The sequence below is a fragment of the Peromyscus eremicus genome, chromosome 2, assembly GCF_949786415.1.
Source record: "Peromyscus eremicus chromosome 2, PerEre_H2_v1, whole genome shotgun sequence".
NCBI lineage: Eukaryota > Metazoa > Chordata > Mammalia > Rodentia > Cricetidae > Peromyscus > Peromyscus eremicus.
The window spans coordinates 46,738,592-46,756,659 of NC_081417.1; the positions used below are offsets into that span (position 1 = coordinate 46,738,592).

At 37.8% G+C, this 18,068-nt stretch overlaps 1 protein-coding gene across 2 annotated transcripts in view; it reads left to right on the forward strand.

Moving 5' to 3' along the window:
• Positions 1-18,068, forward strand: part of Mms22l (MMS22 like, DNA repair protein) — a 124,980-nt gene that overhangs the window by 83,190 nt on the left and 23,722 nt on the right. For both annotated transcript variants that reach the window (XM_059254061.1, XM_059254062.1), the window contains exons 15-16: positions 11,492-11,685; positions 15,561-15,711. In XM_059254061.1, the coding sequence (XP_059110044.1) occupies positions 11,492-11,685; positions 15,561-15,711 (345 nt within the window). The remainder of the gene's footprint in view (positions 1-11,491; positions 11,686-15,560; positions 15,712-18,068) is intronic.

The window sequence follows — 18,068 nt, forward strand, 5'->3', positions numbered from 1 at the left end:
GTCATAGTCTTGCAGTACATTCTTTGAATGCACACACTGTGGCTGGTGGTTAGCACCTCGTAAAGTGCTTTGTAACTAGATCTCGACATGTTCTTGTGAGCTCAGCTGCTGGACTGAGTGGTTCTGGGGTTTAAATTTACTCTTCCACTCTAGAAGATTGTAGGTGTTTGCACTTAAACATTGATTTTAAACCAAGCTATACCTCCCTCCTGTAGTAATTAACTATCCCTCCCAACTTCTGTGTTTTGTTTTGTTTTGTTTGTTTGTTTTTTCACCAAAACTTGGCAGTAACACAAGCTCCGATATCCTCTTCTGTATACTGCTAGATAATTACTGTTGGCCTTCTTTTCCTTCATAACATAAGTCAAATTACACATTAATGCCTCATGGGTCTCTCCTCGCTCCATTCAGTCTTGGCTTTCCCACATCAGTCTTTCCCAAGTGTTGTCTTTATTCTACCATTCTCCATTCAGAGCTTTCTATGATGCCAGACCAACAGAATGAAGGACTTGCCTTTGTTTTTAACAGTAGGGTTTACCTTAACCATTTTTTTTCTGTTTCTGATTTCAGACAGTGATTGGCACTGGGTAACTTCTTATAAAATTAATGAAGAAAATATGAGTGAACAAATGAGACCCCACTTCTATTTACTTTATTGCCTGCTAATGTTACTATAAAACCTCTCCATTATAGTCAAATGGTTGTTTTTCTCTCCAAACTCTGTGCTGTTTTACGTGTCCTTTTTAAGATATAAACTACACGTCCACATTTGTGGCTTATTATGTGCTTTAACTTATATAAGAGTCTTACTGTTACGTGTAAGACCTTACTGTTACTTATGATCCTGACCCAGTGTCTGCTGTGCTTCAGCCACTTTGTCCCCTTGTTTCTGACTGTCTAGCTATGCCAGCCTCGGCACCTCAGTGCTGGCCTTCTTCTTTCAGCATGTTCTTCTCTGTGTAGCCATGACTCCCCCACCCCCCACCCCATTACTCATTTGGGTGTTTTGTTTAATGTCAACTTTCCAGAGATGTGTCTCTTCGTCGTAGTTGAATATTAGTTTGTGTCACTCCTCTGTCTCAACAAACTGTAAATTCTAGCAGTCTAGAGACTGTGTCCTGTTAGCTTTGTTTCCCTCCTCCTAAGAATGCTTGCAGTGTGTTTTGAATTAGAGTTGAGTAGACTTTGTATGCCTTCCTCCTTTCTTCATTTTCGTCTAAGTAGACCTTACATGTCTTCTCTATGTACACTAGTAAATCAGACTTACATGTGTGCTTAATGAGTAGATGAGACAACTCTTTGAACAAATTATAATTTGTTTTTCATATGTACAAACATAGAGGAATGAAACCCAACCAGCTTACTGCTCAGAAGTATGACTTTGCCAGTTAGTGTGATCCATGCTGCTACTAGTTGCAAAGCCATTTCCTCATCTGTGGTGGTAATTACAGAGTGTTCTCAATAATGGAATAATTACTGTATTTCATAGAATCAAGGATATTCAGTACACACACACACACACACACACACACACACACACACATACGCACACACACTCGCTCATTCACAGTGACTCTAGGTATTTGGACTTTATTAACCAGTTTATTCCTGAAGGTACTCTTACTGTTCCCAGTTTAAAGATTGAGGAAAGATAGGAACCGTCTGTGGCCTAACAACATCTACTTGATGGAAGTGCAACCTTTGAGGACTCTGTCCACACCTATTGAGGCAGAATTTAAAAATGAGTAATAAACTTAGGCCATGTGTGAACTTTAGTTAATGTAACAAGCACCAGAGATAATCAATGTGTAAAGAAAAACAATGTTTATTCTGCCTTATACTTTGAAGGTTCTCGTCACTAATCATATGGCCTCATTGCTTTGGGCCTGGGACAAAACAGTACATCACATAATTGTGGCAAAAGCATGTGTTGGAAGTAGTCTGTTCACCTCATGGCTAAGAAACAGAAAAGGAGAGACAGGGTCTTGTTAATCCCTTTTAAGGATATGTTCCCGATGATCATTCAGACACCCCCTCCCTTAAAGCTGGCTTCCAACACCTCCCACCTCATTGAGTAAACTAGTCCTTTACCACATAGACCTTGAGGAAATACTGCATATTTAAAGGGTACAGGCCCCAGTATTGAAGGTATAAAAAGATCTTTTTCATTTAGTGAGATAAGGACATCAGTAGTTTGTGAAAAACTCAACATGATTCTGACTCAAGAGTAGGTGCAACTGAGGCAGAAAGGTCCATGTTCTGAGTACACCCATAAAATGCAACTGAAAACAAGAGCCGTAATCAACTATAAGTGTGAAACTGTTAAAAGAATGATCTCTAAGAATGCTAGTTTTTTTATTGCTTGTTTTCATTGAACAGTAGCTGTTATTTTTGGGAGAGGGTTAAGTATCCTTTTAAGTACTTGGCCACTGTTGCTATATGAAATCTTAGGGCATATTACCATAGTGATGTACTGAAGTTTAGATCTGAAGTGTCCCCCAAAGGCCATGTGCTAGAGTTTTAGTTCCCCACCATTTACTACTGTTGGGAGGTATTGGAGCCCCTAAGAGGAAAGAAATCTTTAGAAGGAAGTTGGGTCATTAGGACATACCCTTCCTTCTTCTTCTTCTTCTTCTTCTTCTTCTTCTTCTTCTTCTCCTCCTCCTCCTCCTCCTCCTCCTCCTCCTCCTCCTCCTCCTCCCCCGTACTCCTCCCTCTCCTTTCTTTTCTTTTTGTAACCTCTCTGTCTCTCTTTGCTTTTGACCACAATGAAAACAGACCTCCTCTGTCCTTTATTCCTCCTATGACATGGTATGCCACCTCAGACCAAAGCAACAGGGTCAAGCAGTCATGGACTGTACCCATTGAACCATTGAGCCCATAGTTTACAGAAACACAAATGTGCTTGATTCATTGTTTATCATTGGGTTACTAATTCTTTTTGTTTGTTTGTTTGTTTTTGTTGTTGTTTTTTGAGACAGGGTTTCTCTATGTAGTTGTGGTGCCTGTTCTGGCTCTCACTCTGTAGACCAGGCTGGCCTTGAACTCAAAGAGATCTACCTGGCTCTGCCTCCTGAGTGCTGGGATTAAAAGCATTTGCCACCACTGCCCTTCTGGGTTCCTAATTCTTTTTGTTATTGTTGTTTCCACCCTTGCAAATTAATTCATATGGTCCTAGCAAAAGTTTAAATATCAATTATCATTGACCTTTAAGATCCTTTTAAAAGATCTTTACACTCCATAGGAATATTAAAATTTTAGTATGTTGTATCTGATGTCTAGCTGGGATTGGCTCATATGCCACTTTGTAGCTACTTTTTGATTGTGAGCCTATGCTTTAAACAGCTGAACCATCTCTCCAGCCCATAGCTACTTTTAATAGTTTTGTATACAAATAAATAAATACAGCAGTATAACACCTGAAACATGTGTTGTTTATTTAGGTCCTAAAATGGTATTTGAGACAACTATCAAACAGTGATTCTTAGTTGGGACATTGATTTGTTCTGGGTGCTTAGGTCCTAATCCTGGCTCTTTTTCACATGGGCAGAATGGTCTGCTCTGCTACACTTTGTCTAGATTTCTTGTCTATAAAATGACAAATAACAGTAATTCTTGTCTTTAAAATTATAGTAACTACAACACATGGTTAAACCTGGGCTAGTGCAAAGATTATAAGTAATCTAGAATTTGATGGCTAATAGTAATAGTTTCTCAATTTTTTGTTTTTTAATTTAAACTTTATTATAAAGAACTTACAAATAAAGTTAACCAGACCCAAGCTCTATGCCTACTTCAAGTGGCTAAGAAACAAATAAAAAAAAAAAGTCTGCTTAATTTCAGTTTTTGAGTAGGATTTATTTAATGCTTACAAGGAATAAGGAAATGGCCATACTCTGGCATGCCTGTCTCCAGACCTATATATTCTACTGATGATCTCCTGCCTGTAAATCACATTTACCAGGATTTGAAGCATTGGAGTTAGGCCTGAACTGCATACTGTCTTGCCTTATATTTTACAGTATTTTCACTTGCTTGATGGGTTACCAGCTCTGTAGAGGAAAATGAGACTTTCTATTCCCATCTAATAGATGAAAAGCCAAGTCCCAAGTTTTCCAGGTCATAAGCCATTCTCTTTCCTAGAGAAGTGTTTGCTTATATAATTTTCCTCGCATACTGAAGAGCTCCCTTTATTTCACCCCAGGTCATGTGTTGTATGTGACTGTGAGCATCATAGTTGGCACTGCTTATCTGTAGAATCTGCTCAAAGCAGTCACATGTTGTTGGCTTTTTTATTATTCTTTTGAGGGGCCTGCCACCCAGTTAGTTCCCTGTAGCCTGGAAGTTTCTCCAGTCCTGCCTGTCCCAGCAGTCGGGACGAACTGCAGCTGCTTGGTCCCAAATAAACACACAGAGGTTTATATTCTTTATAAACTATATGGTCTCTGGGTCAAGCTTCTTGTTAGCTAGCTCTTATAACTTAACTCAACCCATTTCTATTAATCTATAAGTTGCCACATAGCCATGGCATTATTAGTCTGCTGGTATGTTGTTACTCCTTGAGCAGCTGGCTGGCATATCTCCCAGCTGCACCTTTCTTCATATTGTCTTTAATTTGAATGTACTACCTAACCTTATCCTGCCCTGCCATAGGCCAATGCAGCTTTATTTAGGAACCAATCAGAGCAACACATATTCACAGCGTACAGAAAGACAACCCACAGCAGCTCCCAAATAAGTCACACACAGAGGCTTATTTTTAATTATGAATGCCCACTTTCATAATTAAATAGCTTGGCTTGTTTCTTGCCAGCTTTCTTTAACTGAAATTATCCTGCCTACCTTTTGCCTGTGGGCTTTTCCCCTTTCTCCTGTCTATCTTACTTTAACTCTTCGTAGCTTACTATGTAGTTGGATGGATGGCCTCCGATGTCCTCCTCCTTCTCTGGCTACTTCTTCCTTTTTCCTTCTACTCTCCTCCCATTTTTCTCCTATTTATTCTCTGTCTGCCAGCCCTGCCTGTCCTTTCTCCTTCCTTGATATTGGCCAGTTCTTTATTTATACAGGCACAATTAACACAACTTCACAGAGTTAAACAAATGCAACATAAACAAAAATAACACACCTTAAAATAATATTCTACAACAGTCACATTTCTGCTTTTCTCACCACCCACCCAACCCCAGCTCCACACACACATGCACACATGTGCAAAGTATGCCAGGATTGTGGTTGTCAGCCTGCTTTCTTGTGCTTATCACTCGTTCCTTATAACTTGGGCCTGCTCAGTGATCTGAACAGAACTGAATCTGTGTTACCTCATTTGCAGATGCTGTGAAAGTTTCTTTTTACCTAGAGGCATTTCAGGTTGTTTCCCTCTTCCTACTTTCCAGTTTCTTTTTATAGTTCTTCTTAAGGACAGAATTGTATTAGGTAGTTTTTAAAGTAGTTTCCAGCTTTAAAACATTGGGACTTGGGTTATATGTTATATTTGTATAGTGAAGCAGACAACAGTTCTATTTTACAGATGTGGACCAGCAAGGAGAAGCCTGCAAGGCTTTCGCTTGTAGAGCACCCCCCCTCTCTCTGTTTACCAGTATCTATTCATTCACAGTGATTTGAAACTTTTTTAAACTAATGCGAAGTTTTGAAGTCAGTATGTTTAGAATAGAACTGAAAGAATCATTCAGTGTTTGCCGTTCTCTGTCAATTCCTGCCAGTCACATATACTGTGTCATGTTTGTCCTGTATAGTACAAGATTCATCAAGAGATGCATCCATCTATGTATGCCAGAAAAGTAACCTATAAGTTGACCAGTTCATCATGTGCAGACTTTACCTATAGCAGCAGAGGGCTGTGAAGTTACCAGGGAAGAACAGCAGTGCAGAGAAGAACCACAGATTCTGTTGCCACTACAGCGTGGTTGGGGTGAGGTGGGGGATAAATCAGTGAACATGTGGAATCAAGACAAATGAAAACAAGAAAATGGGACAGGGGGAACTGAATAGACAAATCGAGAAATCCCTTGAGTATAATGAAAAACAGGAGTTGGGACAGTAGAACTAAATTTATAGCCATAAGGCATGTGAATAGTGGGCTAGAAAGAGTCTGGGTGTAATCATGGACTTATGAATACTCCTGAAGACTTTTATGTGCTTTTCACAAAAACCCTGTTAGGTAGTTTTAACAACCATAGCCACCATTCCTGACTCAGGAGAACAGGAAAGTCCTTTCTTCCAAGGTCACACAGTTCAGCTACCTTTACTATAACTAGCTACATTGCACATTCTTTTCTTGTATCAATTCTTTATTTGTAAGATTTGAATAATAATTGTTTCTACCTCACAGGATGAGAAATAATACATATGAAATAATTGACATCAGGCTCATAGTAAATACTAATGCTGTGTGTTGGTATTATGTATACTATGAAAGCTGCAATTTGAGTAACTTGACATTTGGCAAATTTATTGTCTGTTACTGTATTTCATCGTTTATAATCTAAGATGGCCTGGTTATTATATATACGTCTACATGTGTGTATCAGAATTACTTTAACCTGCATGAAAGTTGTCTTTACTTAAAGCAATTTCCAAGTGTTGGGGAAATTTATATATATTTTTGTTTTGATTTTACCTTTTATGCAGCAAATCTCTTTTCTTGTTTTTCCACTGATTATTCAAGAAGGTAGAACGTATCTCTGAAAATATCTGCGGCATCTAGAGTTATACTAATGTTTCTTGTGTGTTTTCTTTCACAGTTGTGTCCCTAATGATGGTGCTTCCTTAACTGCCAGCACTTTGTAATGCACCCTTTTTTACTAGTCCTTTAGAATTAGTTTTCCTTTCCAGAAACTTGGATATTAAAAATTACCTGAGACTGAATGGGTATCTTTAACTGGTGGCTGTATGCAGACATAGTTAGCCTCCGAAATGGCTGGTGCTTGTCATTTCTTCTTTTTCACTTATTTCTTCAGGGATAGAGAAATTGTGACCGAGTCTTAATTTACCCTGAATGCAACAGACTTACGAAGTTTGAACATTGGAGATCCGAGTGGGAGCATTTGCATGTTCTGGGTATGCAGCTTTCCCAGTCTGCAATACTCAATGGTGCACATTTCTCAGACACACTTAGTTTGGGGTCATTGTCTCAGCTTTAATTAGACCCTGTCTTTCCCCTGCTCAGTCTGCCTTGAAAGGAATACACTCTGGCAGTGTCAGATATTTACATAATGGTTGGTGTTTTACTGCTATGTATTCAGATATCTGAATCATATCCCCGAGGTTACCAGGAGACACTCCTACTGTGTCATCACTTTTTACTGGAAAAGTAAAAGGTGGGGCATATTATTTGTTGTCCCTTTCAATATTGCCTTGAGTATCCATGTTTATATCTTTCTCTAGTCTTAACTAATAAGGAATTCTGCTATAGTCCTTGGCTTTTCAAAACACAGGGCCACCCTTGTCTCTCCAGGTCCTTCCTGCCTCACTGAATTTTGTCCACAGAAGATGAGAAAATAACAATTAATGTTTAATCTTTAAAATACCCGTATGTTGTGAGTTGGAGTAGAAAGGAAGTGTCTCACCTTCAGGGTCAGCCCTCAGCTTTGTGAGCTTTGGATGTATTATTTAACTTTTCTGCTATCAGCTTCATCTTCGAGTCATCTCATGGGCCTTGGGTTTTCTTTATTTAGTTGACGTGTCAAAACAAACATTTGTTCATCTTGTGGGGTAACATATTGTGATGCTTGTATATGCTGTGTAGTGGTCAAGTCAGCTCAAGCATATCTAGTTCTTCAGACATTCATCCCTTGTTTGTGGTACTTCAAAATTTCCGGAGTACTTCTAATTTATAGTAGACTTTCAATAAAAAAATTTTTTTTGTGTTTACCAATAGGGGTTAACCCTAGGGCAGTGTGCATGTTAAGCAAGGCCTCTACTACTGAGCTGTATCCCCAGCCTCTAATGTTTGTAATATGCAACACATAATTATTTTCCATACTTGCTTACTTTGCATAATACAGCAGAACTTTGTGTACCTGGTTTATTTCACTTAATGTGATCTCCACGTGTCAGAATATTTCATTATTTTTGAGGGAGGGACGAACTAGGTGGGTAGGTAGCAGCACATGAATATTCACATGTGTGAAGGCTTGAGGTCAGTGTTAGTTGTCTTCAGTTGCTCTCCATTTTAATTATTAAGACAGCAAGCCCCAAGGGATCATCCTGTCTCACCCTTCCCCGTGCTGACTTTAGATATGGGCCTCCATAGCCTCTGCATCAGCTCCTTCATCTAGGCTCCTGCCCTCTTTGAGTTCCTGGCCTGACTTCCTTCAGTGATATACCACGGTGTGGAAGTATAAGCCCAATAAACCTTTTCCCTCCCAACTTGCTTTTGGTCATGGTTTTTTATTACAGCAATCAAAACTAACTGGGACACTTGGCAAGCATTTTACCAGCCAAACCGTCTTGCAGCCTCAGAATTTCTTTCTTTTATGACTAAGTAATATTCTCTCATATGTTTATCACACTTTCTCTTCATTCATACTTGATGGACAGATAGGGTTGTTTCCATTTCTTGGGTTTAGTAAGTAATGCTGCAGTAAACATGGGAGTGCAGATGTCTCTTTGACATACTGACTTCATTGCCTTCGGATTCATGCCCAGGCGTAGTGTTGCTGACTCATGGCATTTCAGTTTTAATTTTTTGAGGAACCCCTATAATGACAAAAATAATTTATAATAAATCCCCTGCCAACAGTGTAAGAAGGTTCCCTTTTCTCTACATTCTCACCAGCACTAGTTTACCTTTTATATAATATTTCAACCACCACTTTTTAAACCAGAGTGCATATTTAGTAAAAACAATAGATACTGCGGGGGAGGGGGACGGTGGTGGCACACACCTTTAATTACAGCACTCAGAAGACAAGGCAGATAAATCTCTGAGTTCAAGGCCAGCATAGTCTACAAAGAGATCCAGGACAGCCAGGGCTACATAACACAGTGAAACCCTGTCTCAAAAAACAAAGCAAACAAAACTAATAGATAGTTTACATCTCTCTTGTTGAGATATAAGGGTCCAGTAAAAAGAAAAAAAGAACAAAAAGTGAATCTTGCTGAACAGACTTATTAACATTTTCCCATTTTAAAAGTTAATGGCAGAAAATGAGATACCTTTACAAATAGAAATTTTAAAGGCTTTTTTATTGTTTGAGAATTTCATACATGCATAAATGTATTTTGATCAAATCTACCCTACATTTCTTCACCTACAATTACTCCCTGTTAATAATCATTCCTAACTAGAGTGAAATTCTCTCACAATATCTCACTGTGGTTTTAAGTTTTATATTGAATATTTTTCATATGCCTGTTAGCTATTTGTATATATGTCGTCTTTTGAGACATGTCTGAAATATTTTAAAGTTGTTTTGTTAATAATGAGATTTTGGACTTTGTTCTGCATATTGAACCCTGTTAGATGTGCAGTTTGTAAATATTTTCTCCAATTTTAATTGCTTTAAGTTGATTGTTTCCTTTGTGATACAGAAGCATTTTAGTTTAATATTCCATTTGTCTATTTTTGTATTTTCTTTCTGTGTTCTGGGGGGGTCTTACCCAAAAGCTCCTTGGCTATCCAATGTCCTGAAGTGTTTCTTCCAGTAGTTTGTTCCAGGTCTCATATGTAAATCTTTAATTCACTCTGAGTTTATTTTATTGCCTGTGAGGACTGGATGACTGATCCCCTTACTCACTCCCCATGTTTTGAGGTAGGATCTTGCATTGTAGCCAAAATAGCTCCAAACTCATGGTTCCTCTGCTTCTGAGTGCAAGCCCAGCAGATGAGATGCTTAACATCGTGAGTGAGAGTGTTTCTTGCAAATAGAAACTGATCAGAAATGTTAATCATTCCTAGGGAGTAGGTTTTAGTGAAAAACGAAATGGCTTATATAGAAATAGTGAATAATACATTATTTATTATCCTCTAAAATCAGTATACCTGAAAACTACTAAAAACCAGAGGAAATAGTCACTGTTTTGGTTGGACTTTAGTGTGCAGAAAGTCTTCCTGATCTTTTCTGTGTTACCAGGAAAAAATGCTAGTAGGGTATCATTCATTGTGTTCTCACCTACAGGATCTAAACTGGTCTCTAGCCTCTAATTTAGAGCATCTTGGGCAGATTTGTACACAGAGAACACATCAGATACTTAGCTAGTTTTTTGTTGTTGTTTTCTATAGAATAGCTTGCTATATATTCCTTCCCAAGGCATTTGTATATTTTTTCCATACTTAAAGTAAGATTAAGTAGTGTCTCATGATTGTGCAGAAATCTGATGTAAAGAGGCAGAAGCTCCTGATATTATTATATTTCATACTTGGATATTTTGGTCCATGGCATATAGTTACGTGACAAGATGTGGTCTTATAACCACTTTGTAGAATTACTTTAGTTTCATGTTCTAAATAAATTGCTTAAAACATCAAGAAAAACTACATTTGAATTAATTATTTTTAAAGTACTGATTATGTTCCTTAGTTGAAAACAATTTCTGTCAAAGGAGGCCTCGGGCTCTTTGTGTTTTTGCATCTCATTGCTTCCTATATAACTACAGAGAACAAATAGGAGGCTGTTAATGCACATGGTTACTTCTTCTCTCCTTTAAGTTGGTATGGCAATGATGTAAACAAAAGAGCCTCACTCCACATTTAACATGACATTTTATTAGTTTCTGGATGGATTCCTTTTTAAATGCCTCTCTTCCCAATCATTGAGAAGTCTCATAGTTCTTCCTCTGCATAGTTTGGTAACCTCAATTTTCTGCACCTGTGTTTCTGTTAGGGTCCACAAGATGTTTCAAAATTCAAGTTTAGCTAACCAAAAAGTAATTAATGATAAATCAGAATTTAAGGCAGTATTGAATTATGCTGTGTTAATGAACAGAATATTTTGTCGTCTACTCTGTGAAAATGATTTTGTACACTTTGGGTCCAGTAACCAAGGCTGCTCCCACAGCTTTGTATACTGGCACCAAGGTCTGCTGCTTTTCTATACAAAGAAAAATGTTCAATTTAAAATACCACACGAGCCAGATGTTTTTACCTTCCTCCCAATATATGTGCCCTAAAACCTCAAGAGAAAATGGTTTAAAAAATTATTTTCATGTCTATGTAAAATCACTTGTCATATGTAAATTGTGAAATGCAGACCCTCATTCTGAAGCTAGCTGTTTCTCATTTGGATCTGACATATTAAAAAGCATATAATTAATGGTTGACATTAGTAATTAACATTAACTTTATGGTGTTTAATATGCCATCATTCATCCTTCAAATAACAAGAAATGCATTATGCCTTGGCATAAAGATTTTAGTTACAAATGCTCCTTCAGTTTTCTTAAGATATAAATGTGAAAAAGAATAAAATGTCTTGGAAAATTTTTTGTTTTAATTTCTTGAGTTGTGATCTATAGTTTTCTTTCTTTTTAGGAGTGTTCATCAGCAATTGTGTCAGGAACTTCAAAGGGAGAATGTGGACCTAACTGTGCAATCTTCATTATTGGCTAAAGAGCGCCACCTTGCTGCAGTGGCCAGTGCACTGTGGAGGCATTTCTTTTCATTTCTGAAGAGTCAAAGAATGACACACTTTGTGCCTTTCTCCCAACTTGCAGACGCCGCGGCAGGTCAGCATTAATTGTTCATTGCTAATTGCTTTCTCCTTCTGCATACTTGAGTCAGTAGTTTCCTGTGTTTGCTGTGACAGTCTCTTGCTTTATAACAAACATTGGGACAGACCAATGATGAAACAAATGACATGTTTAAATTGTGTGTCTCTGGCTTATGTATCATTAAAAATTAATGCTAATTCATTAAAAGGAAAAAGTAATTTTCAGACGTAAACATTGAATGCTTGTAAACTTTTCTTACACTCACAACTATTTGCAAAGTAAGGTAGCATTTGATTATATCTAGTTCAAACAGTATGCTTTCATATTCTCTAAGCAATTATCTAAATATAAGATAATTTGTATGAAGACCAAGGGGGTTGGGAAGAACAGCCCTTCAATACCGAGAGGATAAGATCAGGATAGAATGAAATGCTTGAATGTTAGTGCCCTAACTTACCCTAGATTTTATTTAGACTGCTGTTTTTATTTAAAATGACTATTGGCACAAAGACAAGTCCTTAGGCTTTCAGGGACTCTGAATAATATACATTTAGGCAAGATTTTAAATATATGGACATATTTGCAGTTTACTGAGAAGAGGTCATTATATTTTTTTTTTCCAAAGAGCTATTGTGCCGATAATAATGTTAGAAGTTCTAGAATGGGCAAGAGATTTGTATCATTACTGCATGTATTTAAAGAAAGTTCATTTGGAAGTATTTTATGTATTTAAATGTAATGCTTTGAAGAAGCAACAGTAACAGAAAATCCCGATGGTCTAAATCAGCATTTATTTTATTCATGGATGGATGATGAAAGATGAGCTAAAAAGTCCATTAATGGTGGAATGAATGATAAAAATAGATAAGAAGTTGAAATCTTGTAGCAGTTCAGACTTCATACAAAGTACATGGAAACTTTCTACAAATATGTCAGGGTCATAGTTTCCAACTAGTGTGGTGTCTGAGACAATACACATTAGTATGCAGTAAGTTGAACTGTATTCCGTCATCCAGAGTGCTAGGCCATCAATAAAAGTCCTATTACCTCAGTTTAGTCGGCACTGTCCTAGGTTCTGAAAGAAACGGCCAATAAATCCAAAGTCAAGGGCTGGAAAGATGGCTCAGAGGTTAAGAGCACTGACTGCTCTTCCAGAGATCCTGAGTTCAATTCCCAACAACCACATGGTGGCTCACAACCATCTGTAATGAGATCTGGTGCCCTCTTCTGGCCTGCAGTCATATATGCTGTATACATAATAAATAAATAAAACTTAAAAAAAAAATCCAAAGTCAAAGGTGTAGATTTCTGATTTAAAGTAGACTCAGGTTGAGAGGAAATGGTTTCCTTTATTTAAGAAAAAGTTGCTTTTGTAGGTACTGGGGATATACCAGTGTAGGAGGTACCACAAACAAGAACACCCTGTTCTCACAGAGATTATGATCTAGGGGGTGATGGGGCCAAAGATAATTTGTTGCCATTGTTTCTATGAGTCCTGCTCTGTAGCCCAGGCTGGTGGAACTTTGATCCTGCTGACTCAGCTTCCCAAAACTGGATTACCAATGAACAACAAAACCATATCCAGCAAAAACAAACCAAAATGGGAGGGAGGGATAAAAGGTGGGCTGCAGTTTTAAATAGCGTCCTCAGGGAGGCAATGGCTTGAAGGAGAGAGAGGGAAAGAAGAATGTTTAGGGAACTAGAGAGAAGAGAGACAGACCTGAGTGGAGCAGGAAAGGGTGAGAGGCTGAGATGTGAGTAAGTAGTAGTGGAGGGTATCTGCTCTGCCTAATAAGCCATTGTAAAGACTTCCACTTTCACTTTGAGATTAGAAGCTCTTGGTATTTTTTCAAAACAGGAAACGTAATCCTTCTGGGTGATCAGATAAAGGGAAACAAAGGGAAATAAGGCAGTTGGAAATTATTCAAACAACCCAAACCAGCTTGGACTGAAGTTGTGGTATAGATAGTCAGAAATGGTCAGATCTAATGGAAGGAAAGGTATTTTGAAGGTAGACCTGACAGAACTTGCTAAGCAAATAAAGTAAGGTAATCAGAATAGTTCATGAGAGTAGTCAAGAATAACTAGCAATTTGCTGAGATTAGAAAATTATGAAATGTCAGAAAATTGACGATTCTTAAGTTTTTAGGTTATCCATTAAAGTCAACTACATTAAATGAGAACTAAATATAATAAGTTAGGCTTTCTAGAAGAGCTCTGAGATGGAGGTTTATTTGTAAACCATCCATGGATAATAGTCTTTAAAGCCAAGAAACTGGCTAAGACCTTCATGAGTGTAAGAATGGATGAAGAGAAACGATTGTGGATCAGTTCACAGCATATTTCTGTTGAGATTTTTGGGCTAAGGAGAAACACAGTAACGGAGTACAGGTAAGAGGCAAACCAACCTGAGAATCAATCATTGACTTTAACAGGATGGTCAAGTAAGTAAGCTGAAGAGTGGTTTTGGTTTTGGTTTTGCTTGGCAGGGGGATGCTCCTGTACATATGGAGTCAGGTGACTTCCTCTATAGTTCTCTGCCTTATAAAAGCATAGTATCTAGCTGAAGTGGAAGCCAGTTGGCCAGAGAGTTCCAAGGATCCACCTGTTACTACACCCTAACACCAGGATTGTAGGCATGCAAGGCCATGCCCTGCTTTCATGTGGGTGTTCAAGAGTAGAACTGAAGACGTCGTGATTATAAAGCAAGTACTTTCCACACTAAGTCATCCTCCCAGTTCTGAAGAGTGGGTTTTTTATGTCAGAGAATCAGTGAACTAATTGAAGATGATTGAAGTAATGTAACTGTTAAAGGAAAATAGTGTATAAGCCACAAAACTTCCCAAAGAGGGAGAAGAAGATATGAAAGCAGAAGAGAGATAGGGAAAAGTTATACAGTCAGTTGATTGTGGATTTGTTATTAGCAAAGAATTATGAAGAGTTTGAGTCCTAGAAGAGGGTAGCTGAGAAGCAAATCTATTGAAGTGGAGTCCTTAAAAATGAAATTTTATAGAAGCTATAATTGATAATGCCCACTTTGGATATCAACATGGGAGTATTTTAAGTATAACAGGATAGATCATTGGAATAGAGGAATTCTAAATAAATAAGAGATCATGGCAGAATCACTGTTGGGGAGATTTTGAGCCTAGAAAACTGTAGGGCATATAACAGGAAGAGTTCATTGCTGTTATAATTGATGATGTATATGAAATTTAAAGGTAGACATTTTAGGGAGGAAGAAGTGAGAATGGTCTACAAGTAGCAATGTAGATAGAACAAGAAGTATAAAAATACCCTGTCTGTCCATGAGTTCAGTTGTAAGAGGTGAAGGAAAGATGAACAGCCACCATTAGAGAGAGCTTCCTAGGAGTCAGTGCTTCTGAATAGTTGATTTGCTACCATAGGTACAGATTGAGTTGATGGATTCTTAGGAAAAAAATTAAAAAATATCTAAAGAATTCTAGTTTCTAGATTGTGGGTTCTGAAGAAAGTGGGTATCTTTGATCAAAGGAGACCACTATTTAATAGAAGAGAAAGGTTAGTATTTACAATGAGCATTAACACCTGTGGCAGGTGGCAAGCACCTGGTCAAAGAAGAGCAGGTGCTGGGAATGCTTGTAACTGGTTCTATGGATAGTGGAGGCATACTTATAAAACCCACTGGCTTGACTTGAGGGAGCAATGTCTATATCACACTAAGCTAGATGCTTTTAGACCTTTGAGAGATCAAAATGCTGTTAGACACATTTGACAACGTGAATTTAGTTGCTTAAGCTTAAATTACATTTCTGAATGTTATATTTTATTTGGGACTTTTGAAATCCTTGTAATTAGAGGTGAGGGGAAGCTTTGAAAACGTCTGACCAGAACTTTCCTCTTGAATCTAGATTTTACTTTGCTCGCAGTGGACATGCCAAACACAGCACCATCAGAGCTTCAGCCTCAGCCAGTTATATCAATAATTCAGCTTTTTGGTTGGGATGACATCATTTGGCCTCAAGTTGTAGCAAGATATCTAAGTCATTTGCTACAAAATAGGTATGTACCCTTCTTATTTCAGGCATACTCCTTAGTCCACACTCTGATACTTCAGTATCCTGGAAGGATTTTTCTAAAGAAAACTAATCTGTATCCTCTCATTTGGTAGGCAACATTTTACCAGTATAATAGCAGGTAGTATGAAACCTAATTAGGTAGTTTGATTTATACGTGTGTGTGTGTGTGTGTGTGTGTGTGTGTGTGTGTGTGTGTGTGACTGTTGCAAGTTCTCAATCTTATAAGCCTGCTTCATTATCTTAAAGTGGCCTTTCTGTATTTCCTAGAGAGAAAAAATTGTATGGGTATTATTGTTGAGTCAATAAAACATGGTTATATTATTGCAGATTTAGACTAAATGATAACTAAAGATTTGACTCTTATGAGATCATGAACAAGGCACTTCACTTAAATCATGTAGCAGTTGTTGTTTAATCTGTCTGTATCTCCTGCCTTGTCATGCAGAAGCTATAAGGAACAACCTCAGTAATATATAGAGACAGATATATGAAGGAAATGAGATAAAGTTACCATAGAAATAGTGTTGCACAATATGGGAACTTCATAAAAGCATCAAGACTAAGAGGATGAAATCATCACCGAGGCCTGAGAGGCTGAGTAGTTCTTGTATCAGCTGCCAGGCAATGAGTGAAGAGTGACGTAGTCAGTTGTTTTCTAAGGAGATTAGTCAGCATCATTAAGTTTATGTTTTCTCATTGGGCTTTGTTACAAAGTAAGAGAATTAAGCATCAGTTGGATTGCTTTTAGAATTTCTTCTAGTATGAGAATTCTTTAGTAATAATGAATGTTTATTCATTTATTGCTCATGAATCACTCAATTTTATTAGCAAAGAAGCTCTTAGGCCCCAAAGTAAAGACCAGTTTGTAAAACTCAGCCTTTTAAAAAATATACAATGAATGGTTACTCCTCTTGATGACTACACATACATAAGGCTGTGTGGTGTTATTCAGAAACTTGAGGACAGCCAAAGCTACTCGAGAAACCCTGTCTTGAAAAAACAAAAACAAAAAAAAGAAACTTAACAGTGATGACATTTTTCTGTCTTTTGTAACCTTAATGAGTAATATATGAAACTGCAAGACCACGTTTGAGCATCTGTTGTTTCCAGGATTATTGGTGACTTGGGCATATTTCCTCCAAATGAGCTTGCATCCTTGTGTCAAAAGCCCCAACTCTCTCACTTTGACTTCAGTAACTATAGCTTTGATACTTACACCCAGAGTTGTGTGTTGTGGAGATGATGGGTTTTTTTTCTTCACACAAGTATTGGTCTCAGCTCAAATGTGTAACATGGGCCTTCTTAAGAAGTAGGTCCATTGTCCTAAAGAACCTTTCATAAGTAGGTGATGTTCTCCTAAAGCCATTACTAGCAAAGCAGACTCTGACCTTCCTCTTTCAGGCTTTCTTTCCTTTGTCTTTGATGTTTAGTATTTCATTGTCCTGTTCTCCTTGGGCATGAACTTTGGGCTGGGGGCTGTCCTTCTCTCTGGAGGTTTCTCTTTCATGCACCCTGATAGTCTTCTTCATTGGTTTTTGCTCAGCATGGCACTGCTTAAGGTAGGGCTTAGGCCTCAGATCCACCCCTTATTTTTTGCCTTCCTTGAACATTTATGAGCCTCTCTCTTTTCTCATGGCAATCCAAATGATAGTCATAGCATTTACAGTGTAATTCAATGTATTCATTTGGAGACATGAGTTCCACCTTGGAGATGCAAGGCTCAGACTTTGGGGAGCAAAAAACAGTGCGTGCGTGCGTGCATGTATGTGTGTGTGTGTGTGTGTGTGTGTGTGTGTGTGTGTGCGTGTGCGTGTACACATGTATGTGGTTTTTTTTTTAATGTTTTATTTTTTTGTTATTGGTGTGTGTGTGTGTGTGTGTGTGTGTGTGTGTTTGTGTGTGTGTGTGGTGTTTTTCTTGTGCCCTGGCTGTCTTGGAACTCACTTTGTAGACCAGGTTGATCTCCAACTTAAGAGAATCTGCCTTCCTCTGCCTCCTGAGTGCCAGGTTTAAAGGTGTGTGTCACCACTGCCCGGTGTGTATATGTATTTACACTAATATTTATTTCTAAAATAATGTTTATTAGTAATAGCTGAAGAAACTGAAACACAAAGTTGCTAGCTTTAAGAAAGTTATAAAGGTAGTAAATGACCAACTTGTGTTTCTGTATTATATACTTTTTAAGGAAAACTTCTATTCAAATTTTTAAAATACTTTTAAAACTCTTATTTATGTGCATTTAAAAATGGTTTTAAACCAGGCATTAACCCTAATACTCAGGAGGCAGATCTCAGATGGATCTCTGAGTTTGAAGCCAACCTGGTCTGCATAGTAAGTTCC